The 20813-nt window shown below is 46.3% G+C and overlaps 1 protein-coding gene across 2 annotated transcripts in view; it reads left to right on the top strand.

Moving 5' to 3' along the window:
* Positions 1–20813, top strand: part of LOC142557789 (copine-8-like) — a 69041-nt gene that overhangs the window by 23425 nt on the left and 24803 nt on the right. For both annotated transcript variants that reach the window (XM_075669907.1, XM_075669908.1), the window contains exons 8-12: positions 6673–6923; positions 7700–7775; positions 9942–9995; positions 10053–10114; positions 11367–11723. In XM_075669907.1, coding sequence (XP_075526022.1) covers positions 6673–6923; positions 7700–7775; positions 9942–9995; positions 10053–10114; positions 11367–11723 — 800 coding nt within the window. The remainder of the gene's footprint in view (positions 1–6672; positions 6924–7699; positions 7776–9941; positions 9996–10052; positions 10115–11366; positions 11724–20813) is intronic.

Raw genomic sequence — 20813 nt, 5'->3', positions numbered from 1 at the left:
GTGCAACTAAATGGTCGCTATCAAGTCAGCTTGCCATGGAAAGAAAATGTTAACTTGGAAACCAAAAAGGAAAATGCAATGAAAAGACTACGCCAACTGACAAAAAGGTTAAAAAAAAACAATGAAGTCATGCAACGTCGCTGTGATCACGTAATCTCAGAATATATGAACTTTGGAGTCATGGAAGAGGTTCAGGAATTCTCAGAACCACTGACTACGCTGTGTTACTACATGCCACAGCACGCGGTTATTCAAGAGGACCAAGCCATGACGAAGGTTCATATCGTATTCAACGCCTCTTCTCACACGCAGAAAGGCATTTCATTAAACGACAATCTGGAGGCAGGACCTAATTTAAATGAAGACGTGCTGTCACTGCTAATCAACTTTTGAAAGGAAAAGGCGACCCTAGTAGGAGACATTGAAAAGGCATTCCTACAAATTTCAATCCACGAAGAGAACTGAGATGCCATGAGATTTCAGTGGTAGAAGCATGACGCTGAGCTGCTGAATGAAGTACAAACCTGGTGCATGACTGAGTAACACTGAGCACGTTTCTTCTGGTAGCTGCAACGAAGCACCATTTGAAACAAGTGACTGAGTGATTTCGAGATACAAGAGAAACATGGATTATGTAATCATATGGGCAGCAACGTTTGATGGTGCTGTCAAACTGCACAAAGAGGCAAAACAAGTATTCAAAGAGGTGGCAACGAACTTGAGAAAATGGACACCCAGTGAAGAGCGATTAAACAAAATCATAGATAAAAACGAAAAGGATGACGCTCATAAGAAGATTTGATCGAAAGGACACAATGCTTCTTGGCATGATGTGGACGTACTCAAATGACGTGCTATTCTTCCCTGTGGACAAGTGGCCATCCTTACTCGTAACAATGGACTTAATCAAAAGGACAGTGTTGCAAGCAGCTGCAAAGATATTCAGTCTGCTTGGTGTCCATTCACTTTTTATGATACCCACAAAGATAGGCTTAAAAACTGTGGAAAAATGGATGTCCTGTGGGATGATCCACTCCATAAAGAAAAATGTGACAAGTGGAGGGACCTGATGTCGGAAGCAAAGGAGCTGCGAGTTCTAGAATTTCTCCAATGCTACGCAAGCAAGGATCAAATAGTACAAGCATACAAGCTGCATGTGTTTGCCGATGCAAGTCAAACAGCATACGGAGTGGCAGCATACTTGGTAGTAGTGTACAACATTGGAACTAAAGAGTCAAGGTTACTGATGGTGAAAAGTCGTGTAGCTCCAATCAAAGCAAAGTTTAGCAAGACTTGAGCTAATGGTAGCGGTGATAGCATCAAGACTAAGAGACTGCATCAAAAGTCACTTCACCGAAAGAATTCAAGCAGCAGCCTGCTGGAGTGACTCAATGATTGTACTTCACTGGATCAAAGGGGCAAGCAAAAAGGATACATTTGTTACCAACAGAGTCGCAGAAATAAAAGAAAACACTACAAACGAGCTGGTCATTCATTCAAGATGAAGGCGGTCGAGCCGATATACTCACTCAAGGTGTAAGCGCAAAGACATTGATGAACTCGAAAATATGGTGGCATGGACCCGCATGGATTACCTCCATGGAACTGGAAAGAGCAAGCATGATCCGCACAAATGTACAGATGGAGGATCAACATGAAGCGCAATGTCACACCTGCACAGGAACAGCAGAGAATAAACCAACCTTGGAAATAAAAAATTGAATATTCATCATATGGGCAGCTTCTAAAAGAGAGAGAGAGAGATATGCAAATGAGAGGAAGGCAGGGAGGTTAACCACCTTCTAAGAGTAACAGCATGGGTATTCAGATTCATATACAGTGCAAGAAAAGTACATCGCAAGGGGCCATTAACAGGAAAAGAGTTTATTGTATTGTATTGTATTGTATATATATATATATAAAAAAAAACTGCAGAGACATCATATTAGATACAACAAACAAAAGTATTACTCAGGCATACAAGTGGCGATGCTAATTCAAGTGCTAAATCCTTTAAAATAGATGGACAAGGAGTCTACTGTGACGACAAAGGACTCGCAAGACAGAAAGGATGCTTGCACCACAGCACAACTGCAGGCTATGTTCTGTATATTACAAGGTGGCCAAGCTGTAAATCTTTTTTTAAACAAATGCATAGTCTGCAAGAGGCCCAAGACAAGACCGGTCACTCAAATTATGCCTCCTCTCCTAGCGGACAGAGTGAACGAATCTGGGACATTCATGTCCTGGGAGTTGACTTTACCAAAACACTTTATGTGAAAACAATCGTAATTTTCACCTGCGCGATAACGAGAGGAGCACACTTGCAGATGACCAACGACATGTTGAAATCCAGTTTTTACAAACTTTCCAGTGATTTGCTGCACGACGGGGTATATCTGCCATAATCTACTTAGATAACGCCAGTACCTTTACAAAAGAGGAGAAGGAAATTAACGGAATACTTGAAGCTATTGGGCATGCAAGGGTGAAGGATTACTGCAGTATACACCAAATACAATGGAAAAGAATAGTCAAGTGCACCCTGTGGTGGGGAGGATATTACAGGCACCTCATACAGGCCTGCAGACATTAATGCAAAAAATAATCTCAAGAAAAACTACTTCAATGGAGGAACTATGCACGATTGTAGCAGAAGTTGAAGGAGCACTTAACAATCCACCGTTAACTTACGTGTATGGTGAACCTAATGAGCCTATGCCACTGATGCCTGCAGACATCATAGGCACACGGCACAGGCCATGCAACGGAGATGTTGAAGAAGCATGGTGAAGTAGATGTGAACTCGTGAAATCTTGGTGGAAGAGATGGCATCGTGAATAACTCAAGGAAATAGGAGCTACTGTCAAAGTCAAGACGCAACAAGTCCAAAGGCAATGTGGTGTTAATTGAAGACAGGGTTCCAAGAAAATTTTGGAAAATGTGCCGAATTGAAAAAACTTACCCTGGACGCTATGGAATAACAAGAGCTTGCCTACTTCGAACAGGCGACAAAGAATTTCTCCGAATATCTGTGAGCATCTACCCTCTTGAAGGGTGGTTCAAATAGCCCACCAAAGCCTATCTCAGTGCAAATTGAGCAGGTGGAAACCTGTAAAATATCATCATCAAGGCACTTGAAGATGAAAAGCAAGAGAACGGCTCCTTGTCATGAGTGCGAGCTACTTAACCTTTTATGTTTGAAACTAGTCACCGGTCTCAATGTTTTAACACATTGAGCTGCTGTGCTAAGGGAACCAAGCTCAACACCAACCATCGTATCAACTTGGGTCACTGGGTATGTGACATTTGGTATGCGCCGCTCTTCAGAGAACCTCTTTGATGCTAACCTCAGTCACTGGGATACCTGCCTCTACGTATGTGCTGCTTTTCAATGACAAACAAAAAATTGAGTCTTCTCCAGTGCTGGGCGGTATCAAACTGTTTTCATATATATTCAGATAAAAGACCATGCGTAGGGAATGTCTATTTAGACATGTGTCATGCACGGACTTTGTGGCACTGTTGCGTGTCCAGGTGCATAAGCACGAAAAAGGATCCCAGCTACATTGCACTTTCAGCAATGGCAATACAGTGTGCCACTACATTACTTTAATGCTTATCGTATTAATGTAAACAGTCATCCTGAAATGATTTTTGCTGGAATAGTTTTTTCATTATGCGTTTTTCGTTCTGTAGTTCAGTTTCCTTTCTCACCATCAATCTACACCACTTCTCAACCTTGCTTATCCTCATTCTGAACAGTAGTATTTACACAACTCTTACCTTAAGCATTTGTTAGAAGCTGGCTAGAAAATTTTACTGTGATATTAAGAGTTTTAAACTAGGTCTCCTTTGTCTATCTACTTGTTCTGTTTATCATGCTCTGATCATTGCATACAGAATTGGAGGAGTTTTCAGGTGATTACAGGAACCTTATACCAGGTTGGAGGCATTTGGGCATAGTCTCGGGAGTGAATGTTGTCATATTAAATGAATTAGCATAAGAACACAGAAGCTACAGATCACCTTTTGTTTAGGAACTAGTAAATGGAAGCTACATGGGCACTTTTGCAGAGTTCTACTGTAAGCGACCATTCTGGCATGGCAGTTACATGTGCTGATCATCTTAAGTTCCCTTAGATCTGTCATAAAATATCCCTTTCTTTAGTTTTCTTTTTCCCATATTATGAATTTTATGCAAGTATGAATTTGAGATCAACAAATTCAGAGGACGCTTAAGCTTCGCCTGTAAGAGTGGAACACAATAGCGTTCAAAGCATTCAACTGAAGCTTATGTAACTGTTATGTTAACCGGGAAATGCTGGTGGCAAACGCTATGCATGAAGTTGAGCTATCTCATAAAAATGTGGCCTCTTGTGTGGGCCGATCCCGGAGGTAGCACAAAGCCGTACCAAAAAAAATGACATCATTTTCAAATTTTTTTATTGTTTTGCACTTTTAGTATTTCAGTCTGAGAAGATTTAACATGAAAGGCATGTGCTGTTGGTGTCTTGTTTCATGACATTTGTTTGTGGGCTGTCATTCTCAAAGCTCTGAAGAATAACTTTGTCAAGAATGTAAGACAAGGTATGAGCAACTTCAGTGGTAGAATGGCGTGGCAATATAACGCGCATATACCACATGTTTGGTTTGAATGGTTTATTTCATCATCAGTTCAGCATACATATCCAGCGGGAAGGGGTGTCGAAAAGGCAACTGAATGCCTGACGATGTGCCAATCCTTGGATGTCATTTAGCAAGGCACGACAGATATATATACCTAAATATATACTGGAATTTTCGCTCACGGGGTCGCTGGTGCTGGGTGCCAGCACCAGATTTTCTGCGACACGGCACCCCTAACACTATTGTGTTACAATGCCAGTAGATTATATTCAAGTTGAAATTATGATGTGTAACTGGGCAGTTCATGTGATTTGTCCATATAGAATAGGTAATAACCAACTGTCTGCTAGAGTAGCAGAATGAGTTCCAAGTGATGGAAAACTTGGTCGAGTGGAGCAGAGGATTAGACAGGGTGATGAGGAAAGCTGCAGGCCCCTTGGCTTAGGACAGAGGGTGATTGTTTGCATCTGCTTTATTTTGAGTGGGAGCTGGTGTGTCGAACTGTGCATCTCTTAATGCGATAGTGTTACGGGCCCCATGTTACAGAAAATCCGGAGTCAGCAAAATGGTCCGTGAGTGAAAACTTTCGTATATATTTAGGTATACATGTATATGCCGTGCCTTGCTAAATGACAAGCGGTATATGAGGGTTACATTGTCACACCATTGTGTCACTAAAGTTGCTCATACCTTGTCTTACATTCTTGACAAAGTTATTCCTCGTAATATTGAGAATGAGGGCCCACAAACAAATGTCATGAAAGAAGACTCCTGCACTGCACACCTTTTATGTTAAATCTTCTCAGACTGAAATGCTAAAAGTGTGAAACAATAACAGGAACCTGAAAATAATGCAATTGTTTTGGTGTGGCTGTGCACTACCTCCGGGATTAGTCCATGCAAAAGGCCGTGTTTCTACCAGACAGCTCGTCTTTGTGTGTAGCGTTCGCCACCAGCGTTTCCCGGTAAACATTACAGTTACATGAGCTGCAGTTGCTGGGAGGCGTGAGAAGCAGTCAGGGATCTTTGAACGATACTGTGTTCCACTCTTAAAGGGACACTAAAGTGAAAAATGATTTCTTCTGCATCAGTAAATTACGGTTCTGGAACACAAAAAACACCACTCTTACAACGATAAGACATTTCGTAAGCCAGAAAAAGTGCAAGAACGAAATACGGGTGGTGACGCCTACTTATGTTCCCGCACCTGGGGGCTGTGACGTCTTGAATTTTGATGGCATCTTCTAGGGTCTACTAATTATATATAGCAGTACAGATTGACTACATTGTGTTCTAAAGGAACCAAATATTAAACATGGCAAGTTTCGGGAACCTTTATTCAGCCAACACGGCCCAAATGCGAAAACACACTTTGGAATCCCTGACGTCACGCTGACGTACCGGCACTGGGGTTTCGGTGCAAAATTCGAATACTGATCCTTGGACCTTCATTTCCTCATCTAATAATCAAACTATTTTTTTGAAATGACTGCCTGCAGGGTTCTTAAACAATGCTTCATTAGTCTAAATTGATTTATTTTTTCCCTTTAGTGTCCCTTTAAAGGTGAAGCTTAAGCGTCCGCCAAGTTTTTTTTTCTGATTATCACTTCCCTCCAACTCTGTAAGGCTTAAAAAGTCAGGACAGCGAGTAGGCATGTAATGACTCAGTCTTGGAAAGAAATAATCAGCATGCAAAAAAAGTAGACACATTCGCAAAATCTAGTTGCTTATTTGTCTAATTAAAGCACAATCTTTATGGTATGGGAACAAATTGAAGACAACATGGTGTACTAATGTGCATGTGGGAAAGCCTGTAAAGGACAAGTGCAGGACTGCAAAGTCCTTGAAAAGGCAAAGGGAATTGACATCCTTGTCACTTTGGAGGCTGCAAGCACTTATTTTAAGAGCCAGTAGGATGAAAAAGATTGGAAAGATTAAGCATTGTTTGCTATAGATGCAAATTACAGGTGGTAGTACTATAACTATAGTAAATCTGCCAAGAAGTGATGAGCTTTGATCTGTTGTTGGCTGTGTCTTCTGCAGCGAGTGATCGACATGCAGTGGCAGGGAAAGAAGCTGGACAAGAAGGACTGGTTCGGCAAGTCGGACCCTTTTCTGGAATTCTACCGTGTCAGCGAAGACAACAGTTACACAGCCGTGTTCCGTACTGAGGTAGTGAAAAGGCAACTGAACCCAACGTGGCGTCCATTTACCATTCAAATGCAACAGCTGAGCGGTGGTGATCAGGATCGCACCATACGGGTGGCCTGCTATGACTGGGATTTAGGTGGAGGGTGAGTAGCTCCTGCATTTCACCACCAACTGCAACAAAATTTTACTTTGGCTAAATTTGTTAGAAATGAGTAATATATACCACTGAGCACATGTGATAGGCACGTGTTGATGGGCAAGTTGATGGGCAAGACATGATTACAACTAAGACGCCAAATAACACAACGGACGAAGGAAGGCGACACGGGACAACCACATAGGCAAGACGTAACCACATACACCTACGTGGTTGTCCCGTGTCGCCTTCCTTCGTCCGTTGCGTTATTTGGCGCCTTTGTTGTGATCAATTATACTATTGAAGCCAATCTTGGCAAGGCTGCATGGCTGTTAATTGTATAGTTTTCTTGTTAGCAGCCTTTAAACAGCACTGGAGCAGACGATGTGTTCACTTGGTGGTTGTCGTTGGGATGCAAGTCTCCTCACACCACCGTCAGAATTGTTCAGTGCAGCGCGAACAGCCAGTAGCGCTGCCTCATCTCAGGGGTCATGCCGAGGTGCCACGCATCTAGGTCATCCGTCACATCCAGCAAGCGACAATTGCAGGATTCTCTCTTTTTAGTTCTGGCAGCAAAAATGGTTGTCTTTTGTGAGCTTTATTGTGACAGTTCCACTTATATTTCAGACATCAAATTTTGCATTGAGGTTTGTCTGTATTTACACTGTACTAATAGGCCTTTTACATAGTCCAAAATTAGTTTGAAGTCGATCTTTACACAGCCTGATTCTTGGCCTTGTTGCATGCTTCTGAGCATGCTGAGCATATTTGTGCTCTTTACAGCCACGACCTCATCGGGGAGTTCCACACCAATGTGCGCACCCTATCTGAGGGGCCAGGCCAAACAAACAATTACGAGGTACTTGCCCTCCAGCCATATGTGCTGGAGCAATTCTCATTTGTGTGCAATTGCTCTCAAAGTTATTCAGAGTGTGGAAACAGTCAGCCTAAATTTAAACACTCCACTGCGTAGGGATCACGTTCATGTACATGATGCTCAGCTTACTAGCAGAGCACAAGATTAGAGCTTGTGCTCTGCAGCAGATTTCAGTATGCATCTTCAGTCTTTATCAAACATGAAGCCTGGCCTTCACCGTACACAAGTTGCACTATGTACTAGATGATGAGGTTTACATTTGAGACTTATGTTGTCATTGGCACGTGAACACAGTTCACCTAGCTAGTAGTTTGGAAATTTTGCAGGCTTTCTTTCTTCATAGAAAGAAAAAAGGACCCACGCAAGACCCAAGCTGCTTTAAATGCTGCTCAGGTCATTTGTCAACATCCTTTGCAACTATTGCATTGATGCTTTATAAATTGAATAAGGTAGTTAGAAGTTAGCTAATTAAACTTTATTAACTAAACACTTTTGCAAAATGAAAGTACTCATGACTAGCATGAACAACACCTGTCACCACAAAGTGATTGCCACTCATGTAAAAACCTCCATTACATTTTGATTCTTGGTGAGATTTAGTTGTATATCAATAGTGCTAGTATACAAACCTTAGAGGAAAATCTGGGTGAATAAAGTGGAAACTGCAAACGCACCGCTATGTTGCTACCTCTAATTCTTTTATTCTAAAAATATTCAAAATATGTTAATATTATGATAAATACATAGCACGTAGATATAGACAATATTTAAAGTTCATTGCGAATATTTTTCAGAAATATGCGATGGGGCTATTTATAGAAATTTGATGGAAAACTTATGGCAAGTGAAAAGATGGTTTGCAGGCACCTGAACTAGATGGCACCACCACACTGAGGGACGCTATGGATCTTCTTGGTTGTGTTTCACGTCTGAATGGCATCACATTGTTTGCACATGCATGCCTGCACAGAGTGCGAACATGGCGACGCCCTTGTGGTTACTGATTTCAATGCATAGATGCTATGGGGAGCTTTTCCTCTCGAGTTAGTTATATTAACTTGATGGTATACTATACATATGTATCCATGCATTACAAGAGGGAACAAATGTACACACACCGATGGAAATGTGTATGTAAAAATAATAGACAGATGCCAGAAGCCAGACAGAAAACCAGTTACTAATTAATTCCAACAATTTTTTTTACAGTGAAGCTGTATACCTCTATTGTCCAAGGAAATTTTCGTGTTGTTGGCGTGGTAAGCAAAAAACTCCCCATACGGGGGCTGATCCCGGAGATAATGCAATACCGGCTCGACCCACGGCAGTGGTGAAGCAGGCGTTAAGCACTCCCCATATGTGGGCTGATCCCAAAGATAGTGCAATACCAGGCCAACCCTCTGCGGAGGTGAAGCAGGCGTTAAGCACTCCACATACAGGGGCCGACCCCGAAGATAGTGCAGTACTGGGCCGACCCGCGGCGAAGGTGCAGTTCGCCATTAATGGGCCGACATACACAGCTTTGCTGGTCATCCTTCTTCACAGAGTGGAAGGGCACTGAGTTTTTTTCTCTCGCAGTGCCTACCTGCATGTATTTATTCTTCTTTTTCTACAGTCTATAATATAGCATGTACGAAAAGAACAAACTCAGAAAAGACAATAAAAACAGTCAGCTATTAACTTGACTCAGTGGAAGACACTTTTCTGTTCAAAGTATAGTACATATGCTTGCTTTTTTACTAGGCTCCACTGAAAAATATCAGAATTGTGCGAAATGTAATGACAGCACAACTGATAGAACACTTATATATGAACGCTGTCCCGCAACATGTTTGTGTTGTCTTGTCCATGTCTTTTGTGCTGTAACCATTATTTCTAAGAATTGTGGGCTCACCTATGCATCTGCAGTTGTGCACCAATATGCATACACACACAAAGCACTTTGTCTTCCAGGGCTATAGACTTCTAAAAATAAAACAGCTATGCCAGTATGCAATCTATGTCGCAAATGCAAAATGCTCAAGATTTTTCCTCATGAAATGGTAAAGCAGGGCAGCCGTGCGTATGGAACTTAAATCATTTGCGATAACATGCTTTATATTTGAATGATTCAAACGAATGCTTTCACGTGAGCACCCTCTGTTGCAGCTCATCAACAAGAGCAAGCAGGCCAGAAAAAAAAGCTACAAGAACTCAGGTTTGGTGAGTCGACCATAATGGTGAGTTGCGTCAGTGCACTGAGGCCCATCACTCTTACAGGTGAAGCTCGTGTCCTTTTCGATCAGAGAACAGGCCACATTCCTCGATTACATTCGTGGTGGGTGAGTGCTGTTAGCTAGTTTCATTTGTAAAATTCTGCAACTCATAGGTACAGTTGCAATAGTGCACAGTGGTTGTATTGTAGGGACAGGGGCAACGTAGATACAGTGGCAGTATTTTCACATCAGCAAAAATACTACCACCGTACCTATGGGTTGTGGAACTCGGATATAATGGACCCAGCTGTAATGAATTGTTGTATATAACAAACAGCTGTTAAAGCCCCTTGAAAATTCATGTGTTCAATTTTAATTACTGTATCGTATATAGTCTTCTAAGGAGCGATGGAATGAAGAACGCTAGGCATAACCTTAAGAGACAGAAAGAGAGCGGTTTGGATCAGAGAGCAAACGGGTATAGACGACATTCTAATTGACATGAAGAGAAAAAAGATGACGCTGGGCAGGTCATGTAATGCATAGAGTAGATAACTGTTGGACCATTAGGTTGACAGAAAGGGAAGCGCAGTAGAGGACGACAGAAGACTAGGTATGCATAGTTGTCTACTAATTCACCCCTTGCTGCAATACGTGGTAGCCTCTTGTTTAGCTCAGTTACCACGCATGCTCCCATTTCAGCTTTGTGCACCCTTTAAGGTGGATACCAACTGTTCCTTTCTATGTATTTCAATTAGTGTGACTTGATTGTAAAACCTTGGTTTCAGCTACTATTTGGTACTGGTTCATGATTAAAGCAAACTTTTCAATGCAGATTAAACGAGGGTGAAGAACACAAACAGGGTCAGCGCCATCCTGTCGTTTGGGTTCTTCACCCTCTTTTAATTTGTGCCGAAAAGTTTGCTTCAATCATGGACTTGATTGTCTTTGTGCTAAAGGGGTGCTGTTTGGAGTGTGCTCGAGCCGCCCTGAGCTCACCAGCAAGGAGCGACTGCACTGCACTGTTGATGTGACTCGAAAAATCACGACTTTAATTTTCGCTGTGCAATTTGTGCATATGAAGGGCGCCACCATCAAGTGACTTGAGCCATGTCTTTTGCACCCTCTACAGTGCAGGTGCATGCATATATGCTCAGAAGTACACCTATGAGTGTTTCATCCTTTAATGCCCTGCCTACACTTTGAAGAGATGAACCATTTGTCTGCCTATGCTGTGAGCTACATCAGCTGGCAAGCAGCCATACCTAAACCATCACATTCATCACTTGCCATCACTTTTTTACGCTACTTCTTTCCAGTGCAAAGTACAATTTATGTCAGTCCACTTCTTCCATAATCTGCCTTTCGAGGATCGCAGAATGCAGATGCACTTCACGGTAGCCGTGGACTTTACGGCCTCCAACGGGGACCCTCGAGACCCCACGTCCCTACACTTCCTGGATCCAGCGCGACCCAATGCATACGCTATGGCCATTCAGGCGGTGGGAGAGGTGATCCAGGACTATGACTCGGACAAGATGTTTCCGGCTCTGGGCTTCGGAGCACGCCTGCCACCTGATGGGCGTGTTTCACATGAGTTCTTCCTGAATGGCAGCTCCACAGACCCATACTGTGCGGGCATACAGGGTGTTCTGGAAGCCTACCAGAGGACCCTCCAGTCTGTTCAGCTGTACGGTCCCACCAATTTTGCACCGATTGTCAACCACGTGGCAAAGTAAGTTTTACTGCCCTTACATAAGAAATGTATAGAGGTCTGTGTTGATAAAGTGTTGATGGGTGAGGGATAATTTTGTGAAAGTGCTTGAAAAGGAGCACCAGATGTAGTGATCTGAAGAGTGATTGACATTCAGGGCTCAGTCAAGAAACATGGGAGAGGTGCAAGAGATAAATAAATGAATAAATGGAAAGTCAACAATGAGCGCTATTTTATTAAATGCTGAAAAGAAGGAGAAAAACATTTTATTCATTCACTCGTGTAAATTAACATTAGCAAAACATACAGGAGGAAGTCCCAAAGTTTTGGGCTGTAAGTGGACCTCCTGTACAAAGTTAAACAAACAAACCAGTTAATGTTAATACAGCAAAAAGGCAAGATTGTTACCAAGTACTAACACAAAAAATTAAGTGAACTGAAATGTAATAGTATAACATTACATAATATGACATTATATAGAACTAATGAATGAAAGTTTAAAAAAGCATACAAAGCACAGTAAATGACATTACAGTAAAATAATCATAAGTAGAGCAAAAATGAAAATATAAATCCCCTCACAAACTGCCCATGCTAAGAGATAGTTCTATGTAAGTAAGAACAATGTTCCAGAAGGACAGCACCATAAAGGAAGAGCCGAATTTTCCATTATTAGTTCTAACTTTAGGCAACAAGAAGTTATTAGCTGATGCAAAGCGAGTTGTATTGTGCTGAACAAGGTGTTCTATGTTAAAAAATTACTGAGGGAATGTTTGAGTGAAGGGAATTGCCATGTTTGATTTATATAGTCAAACCCACTTACAGCAATATTCAAGTGCCACGAAAATTCTACTGTTATAACAGATAATTGATACAGCCGGGTTGCATGAAAAAATCAAAATAGGAGGATGGCGGAGCAGTTGTGAGAAAACTGTAACGATGGGGAGGCCAGTGCCCCTCTCCACCACCTTCCTCCATCCGGCTGTTGATAGTGTTCACTCATTTAAGTGCTTCCTGAGCGCTCCGCGGCTGTTGGCGTTAAAGAATGGCACTGCTATAACAACTGCAAAGAGAGGTCACAGGCAGCTAGCGATATATATCCAAGATCCGTCAAGGCATCGCTTTGGTGGCCCCAAAAGGGGCCTGTTAAAAAATGCGGGAAGGTTGCCGCGACAGCCTGTCAGCTTGAGAAATCCACAGGAAATGCTGAGGCGAGATCACCACAAGCATCTTGCCACGTACTTCTCACTGGCTTGCACAAGAAAACCTTATGTCTGTCAGCTTTGCAGGCGTTACGCAAAGCTTGCCGACATCCTTGGCCAAAATTTCATTCCTATGCGGGTAGCTGCGGCCGAGCATGAGCTGACGATAGCCGGCTTATTCTGGAAGTACGCAATTCTTATCAAAATTCGAAAGCATTTTTTGACTAACTTCAGCCTGTTTATTAAACTGCTTCAATAAATATACACAGTAGTACCAGTGTATATTCGTGATGCCCGTTCATGACGCCACTCTCAGTCAGGACCGGCCCTGCCCAACCACTGCTTCCCCATTTTTAGCGGTTCCAACTCGCCGTTGTAACGCGGCCGACTGGAGAACAACTGATGATAGACTGATCTGTTTCAATTGCTCGCTTGTTGAACATATCGCTCATCATTGCCGCAGTCATTGGTCATCGCCCCTTAGGTGGAACTTCCCGTCTGATAATCCGGAGCTCACCATTTCTCTGTGTGTCCTTAATCTACAAATACTGACAACCTACCTACTACCTTCCAAACCAGCTGGTCACCATCGCCCCTAAATCGTCGGTCTCATTCGCCGCAGGCCCACCGCGCTTCTTCCCCTGCATTTGTTCCGCAGAAAAACCAGTCGGTGCAGCTCCTGGAGGTGACGCTGCATCAACGACTCGGTGTGCAAATCCTCTGATAACATTGCCTACCCTTGGAAGTATATTAGAATTAGACATTGAGGTGGATGTAGTCCCAGTTCAGTCCCTCCTCGACACCGGTGCACAGATATCTCTAATGAGTGCCACCCTTCACAAAAGGCTCGGAAAGGTCCTCACGCCTGCCGTATCGTGCACAGTGCGCGTTGCTGACGGCAGTACGCCACCAGTTGTCGGCATGTGTACAGTGCGAGTAACGATTGCTGGCCATCAAACCACCATCTTATTTATTGTGTCAGAGCACTGTCTGCATGACCTGATTTCGGGGCTGGACTTTCTTTCGACCCATTCTGCCCTAATAGACTGTGCTACAGGTGTCGTGCAGTTGGACCTTCCTTCTGACAGCTCCTTTGTTTCTGATGAATATCATCCGTCCCTGTGTTCTGCTGGATTTGCCGGGTTGCTGCCTCAAGCCGCTACTAATGTACTTTTTAACGTTCGACCACATGTTCCTGATGGCGACTACATCGTCTCTCTGCTTGTCGACATTATTCTACAGCATGGCATCATGCTCCCAAGTACCGTTGTCACCATTGTCAATAATTCTATTTGGCTTCCCGTTCTCAACTTTGGGTCTGTTACACATGTTCTTCCCGGTAACATGACAGTGGCCTGTCTGACATCTGTGCACGAGTACCAGATATCTCCGCTCGCGCCCACTAGTTCTGCCTCTGTCAGCCCTATCATCACGTGTTCCCATTCGGTTTTGTCACCCTACCATGACGTCGATCAAATGATCGTTACCGTCCTCTGTCCAGCTCAAACTGAAGACCTTAGGCTCATACTGTTCAGTTACCATGATATTTATTTCAGTGACCGCCCTCTCAGCCAGACAGCCGTAGTCGCTTAGCCGTAGTCCCGTCCATCGCCACCCCTACCGTGTGTCTGCTGCAGAGCGCAGCATCATTCAAAGCGAAGTCATGATGATGCTGAAGAAGAACATCATTGAGCCTTCTGCTAGCCTGTGTGCCTCACCAGTTGTCCTGGTCAAGAAAAAAAGATAACACCTGGAGATTTTGTGTTGAGTATCATCATCTGAACAAGATCACCAAAAAGGACATGTGTCCATTGCCTCGTATCGACGATGCACTTGACTGTCTACATGGGGCGAAATATTGCTACGAAACAGCCACCACAGTGTGGCTTCACTGAAGAGGAGGAAGACGACGGGGACCCGCTTGATATAGCGTCGTCGTTGTGGCCTTCCAGTAGCTTCCTCTGAATAAATGTAGATAGCATTGGGCTACAGCTACACGTAACATTAATTTGGTGGAGGTGGACATTCACCGTACCCGTCATGGAGCTTTGCAGCGGTCGCAATGGTGACAGTGCAGCTTCGGCTCCTGCTGGCGGCACTTCATCTACACAACCGTCTCCGCCTGCAGCCCTGACCTACGTCGCAGTTTCCCCCCCTCGGGATCCTGGTGTTTTCAACGGAGTCGGCAGTCCTGATGTTGACGACTGGCTCCGCTTATACGAATGTGTCAGCACCAGTCACAGATGGGATCCGACTATTATGCTCGCGAACGTTCTTTTCTACCTTGACGGAGCTCCACTTGCATGGTAATAGACTCACGAAGAGGAGATCTTGAGCTGGGATGTCTTCAAAGAGAAGATCCGCGACCTTTTTGGCAATCCGTTCGGTCGCCAAGTCAATGCCAAAAAAGCCCTTGCCACACGTGTACAGACGTTGACCGAGTCCTACGTGTCGTACATTCTCGACGTCTTGGCCCTTTGTGCCAAGGCTGACCCGACCATGTCTGAGGACGAGAAGGTTAATCACGTCCTCAAAGGCATTGCTGACGACGCCTTCAATTTACTGGAGTTTATGAACGTCACCAGCATCGATACGATCCTCAAGGAGTGCCGCCGTCTCGAGCAGGCTAAAAGCCCCCGGGTATGCCAGCACATCACTCGACTTCCCAACACAGCTGCTACGTCATCCTGTGACGACCTCTTCCACCAGCCGTCGCGATGCGACAACTTGACCGGCATCATTCGTCGTGAGGTCGAAGTGGCACAACCGGTGGCCCCTTCGTTCCCATCACCTGATCATTCTCCGGTGACAATCTCCTTGATACAGGCCGTCGTCCATCAAGAGTTGTCCAACGTCGACCTGCAATCCATTCGTTCCGTACGCTCAGAACCTCTCTCTCCACGCACTTCCCCACCGCGCTCTTCTTACTCTTATGGACAGCGCAGCCTCTCCGAATGGCGAACCGTGGACGACAAGCCGATCTGTTTTTACTGCCGACGCATTGGACATGTCCCTCGCCATAGCCGCAGCCGCTGGACTTCTCCGACGCTCTATTCTTCTGATTACCACCCTCGCCCCTCTAGCACATCCTTTTCCTTCGCCCTTTCTATGCCCGCTGCATCATCTGACCCTGCGACACCTTTGACACGACCCCGCTACTCCCGCTCACCTTCTCCCTCCTGTCGTGAATCTCGTTCGCCCCCGTCACGCCGTGCTCCTTCTCCGACCTACTCGCCGGAACCCCGACCGGAAAACTGGATAGTGCAGCTTCTGGAGGTGAAGATGCAATGACGACATTGGCACAAAATCCTTGCTTCACATTATCCACGAACAAGAATCTTTTGGACGTTCTCGTCGACAATGTTCCTGTGTGCGCGTTGATTGACACTGGGGCGCATGTGTCCATTATGAGTGCTGCTCTTCGCCGTCAGCTCAAAAAAGTTCTGACGCCCGCCCCAAACCGAGTTGTACAAGTCGCCGACAGGGGGACTGTCGCTATTGTTGGCATGTGCTCTGCCTGACTCACCATTGCTGAGAGACACACCGTCGTTCTCTTCACCATCATCGAGCATTACCCTCACGAAATCATTCTCGGTCTGGATTTCCTTGCCAATCATTCTGCCCTCATTGACTGTTCGGCCGGCTCACTTCGCCTTGACTTGCCTCTTCTTGCCGACCCTGTGGACCCGCCTCCAAGCCGTTTGAGCTGCATGGATTTTACTCGCCTAACACCCCACTCTGTGACACACATCGATTTGTTGTCCACACCAGCTGTACCTGACGGTAATTATGTGGCCGCACCAATTCCGGCAGTTACTTACACGTGGGGTTACCGTGCCGCACACTGTGCTGACAATTACTGGCAACCGCACCTGCCTTCCCCTTGCCAATTTCGTGCTAACCACGCAAGTTCTGCCTCAGGGGATTTCATTGGCTATAATTAGCGCTTTGCAGAATGATGAGATCGAGCCATTCACAGTGGAAGATCGTCACAGCTCAGCCCATACCGTGACGTCATCGCACGGTACTGACGTCGACATTGAGAAGATGGTTTCCTCTGACCTTACATCTGCTCAAGCTGAAGCTCTTTGCCGCGTTCTTGAAGGCTATCGCGACATTTTTTACTTTGACAATCGACCCTTAGGTCAAACGTCCGTCGTGACCCATCGCATAAACACTAGCGATGCCAACCCTATTCACCGACGTCCATATCGTGTTTTTGCGTCCGAACGAGCTGTTATCCAACAGGAAGTCAAAAAGATGCTTGTAAAGGACATTATTGAGCCTTCCTGTAGTCCCTGGGCTTCTCCCGTCGTACTTGTGAAAAAGGAGGATGGAACGTGGCGTTTTTGTGTAGATTATCGCCACCTCAACAAAATCACAAAAAAGGACGTGTACCCTTTGCCACGTATTGATGACGCTCTATACTGCCTGTACGGTGCCACCTATTTTTCTTCTATCGACTTACGGTCCGGCTACTGGCAGATATCTGTTGACGACATGGACTGAGAGAAGACTGAATTTGTTACCACTGACGGCCTTTATCAGTTCAAGGTAATGCCTTTCGGTCTCTGTAACGCGCCTGCTACCTTCGAACGAATGATGGACTCTTTGCTTCAGGGGTTCAAGTGGTCCACCAGTTTATGCTATCTGGACGACGTCATCATTTATTCGCCCACTTTTGACACACATCTAGACCGTCTTTCAGCGATTCTTGACATGTTCCGCCGCGCCGCTCTCCAGCTGAACTTTTCAAAATGTCATTTCGCTCGCCGCCAAATCACCGTCCTTGGACACCTCGTGGACGCCCGAGGCGTGAGACCTGATCCGGACAAAATTCGCGCCGTTACGAACTTTCCTGTTTCGAAGTCTACCAAGGCCGTTCGCAGTTTTGTAGGGCTGTGCTCTTATTTCCGACGCTTTGTGAAGGATTTTGTGACCATCGCACGTCCCCTTACTGACCTCTTGAAGAAAGATGTCCCATTTTCTTGGGGACCTGACCATGCTGCATCTTTTTCGCAGCTCACTACTCTCCTTACCACGCCTCCAATTTTGGCCCACTTTGACCCGTCTGCCTCAATGGAAGTTCGAACTGGTGCCAGTGGTCACGGCATAGGAGCAGTGTTAGCACAATGCCAGCACGGACATGATCGTGTTATAGCCTATGCCAGCCGACTTCCATCACCCGCCAAGCGCAATTATTCAATCACAGAGCGCGAGTGCCTCGCTCTTGTATGGGCTGTTGCGAAGTTTCATCCATACTTGTACAGACGCCCCTTCTGTGTCACCACTGATCACCGCGCGCTCTGCTATCTATCCTCGCTTAAGGACCCCACGGGACGACTCGCTCGCTGGCCATGATGCCTGCAAGAATATACCTTCTCCGTGTTATATAAGAAGGGACACTTGCACCAGGATGCCGATTGTTTGTCCCGCTACCCCGTCGATGAACCGGCTGATGCGGACGCCATCGCTTGCGTTTTCTCTGTGTCCCAGTTGCTTGAAATCGGCAACGAGCAACGCCGCGATCCCTCTTTACGAGCTCTCATCGACCATCTGGAGTCAACGCCTGGCGACGCCTCTCTCCGGATGTTTCTCCTTAAGGAGGGGACATTATACCGCCGCAATCTCTATCCACACGGCCTCGACCTTCTGCTCGTAATTCCATCGCACCTGCATTCGACTGTCCTCCAACAACTTCACGACGCTCCCTTGGATGGACACTTGGGCGTCTCGCGCACATACGACCGTGTACGACGTCGATTCTTTTGGCCGGGTCTCGCCCGCTCCGTGCGGTGCTACGTTGCCACTTGTGAGCCCTTTTAGCGCCAGAAGAAGCCCTCCACACCTCCAGCTGGATGTCTCCAGCCCATCGACATCCCACCAGAACCCTTTTTCCGTGTTGGTCTAGACCTGCTTGGACCGTTTTCTCTCTCGGGCTCCGGAAATAAATGGGTCGTCGTCGCTACTGATTATGCTACGCGGTACGCAATCACCAGAGCCCTTCCGACAAGTTGTGCTACTGACGTTGCTGACTTTCTGCTCTGTGTGGTGAAGACGAAGACGAAGAAGGCGCTCTTGTGTCGGCTGTGCGCGTGATCAGCTTTCGTCTACTGCCAGTGCTACTAGACTGGGCCTAGTGCCTCATAATAAATCATCTTATTACATTTGGTGGAAGGTGCTGCACTCCCCGACCTCACCCTGGAACTTCGCAGTCGAACTTTAACATCTGCTCCAGCCGCTACTATGAACGACGCTCCCAACAATCCGCTTGGCGCATCTGCCGCTCCTGTCATGTGCGGCGCCGTGCAACGGCAGCGGGACCCTCCTGTTTATAGCGGATCAGGTGAGACTGACGTAGAAGATTGGCTCTCTACCTACGAGCGCGTCAGTGAACACAACAAGTGGGATGACCCGACGAAGCTCCGTAGCGTCATCTTCTATCTTGCTGACGTTGCGAACCTCTGGTTCCACAATCACGAACGGGAACTCCAAACTTGGTCCGCTTTCAAAACTGCATTCGCGGAAGTCTTCGGTCGCCCAGCCTTGCGAAAACTCCGTGCTGAACAACGCCTCCGCCAGTGCGCTCAACAGCCCGGCGAGACTTATACTAGTTACATAGAGGATGTCGTTGATATTTGCGCCCGCGTCGATGCCACCATGACTGAAGAGGACAAGGTGAAGCACATCCTCAAGGGCATCGAGGACGACGCATTTCAAATGCTCCTGGCGCGGAACCCTACTTCTGTCGCAGCTGTCGTCACTCTTTGCCAGAGCTTCGATGAGCTGCGTCGACAGAGGGTCCTTGCGCGCAGCGCTCTCGCACCTGGCGACTCTCTCTCGGGCCTCACGCTTCGCTCACACACCACGCCAGCAGCATCGCTCTCTGTTGAGATTAAGGATTTCATTCGTGAGGAGGTGGCGCGCCAATTGTCTATGCTGCCTCTCAACGATGGACCTCCCCAGCCTGACACATCTTTGGCTGCTCCCATTAGGCGGGCCATTCGCGAGGAACTTGCTGGGTCTTTACCTTTCGCCCAACCCTGCCCTCCCGTGACTGCACCTCTGACCTATGCCGAAGTCGCCGCGCGACCTGCGCCGCCGACGTTCTCGTTTCCGGCGCCAATGCGACTTCAAGCTGCACCTCCTCCCGCGTCGCCTGCCGTTCCATCTCGACGCCCAGTTCAGACCCCTTGGCGCACACGCGACAACCAACCCATATGCTTCGCTTGCGGTGTCGCCGGCCACGTGGCGCGCTTCTGCCATCGTCGCATGCCACCTGCTAACGCTACTGTTGCACCACCTGGATATGCCTATTCCCACGATACTACCGGGCATGCGATGCTTCCCGACCACGAGTTTTCGCCGCCTCCTCGTCGCCCTATCGGCACCCATCGTACGCCATCACCACGTCGTCGCTCACTTTCCCCCTTACGTCGCCGCCAGTCACCTAGCGAGGGAAACTAGTTGCTGCAGTTCCGCAGGCACGAACTGCAAGCTTCGCGACTTCTACAAGGCCTGCACAGTCGCCACGCAATTTATTGGACGTTTTGGTCGAAGGAACCGCCGCAATTGCGCTTATTGATACTGGGGCTGCAGTTTCTGTTATCGACGAAAAGCTTTGTCGCAGCCTCCATAAGGTCACAATGCCGTTGTCTGGTATGCTTCTAAGCACCGCGACTGCGCAGCATATAGCCCCGCTCGCTCAATGTACTGCAAGGGTGGTCATCGACGGCATTGTCTATGTTGTTGAATTTCTCGTGTTGTCATCATGTTCGCATGACATTATTCTCGGCTGGGACTTCTTGTCTCACCATCGTGCCATCATCGACTGTGCCCGGGCCGAAGTAGCGCTTTTCCCGCTTGCCGATGCCCCGCTGCCTGACCCCTCTGAACAAACAGCCTCCAA

The sequence above is a fragment of the Dermacentor variabilis genome, chromosome 9 (assembly GCF_050947875.1).
Source record: "Dermacentor variabilis isolate Ectoservices chromosome 9, ASM5094787v1, whole genome shotgun sequence".
Lineage (NCBI taxonomy): Eukaryota > Metazoa > Arthropoda > Arachnida > Ixodida > Ixodidae > Dermacentor > Dermacentor variabilis.
The sequence above is the reverse complement of the archived record's forward strand: the minus strand, read 5'-3'. Positions and strand labels throughout refer to the sequence as shown.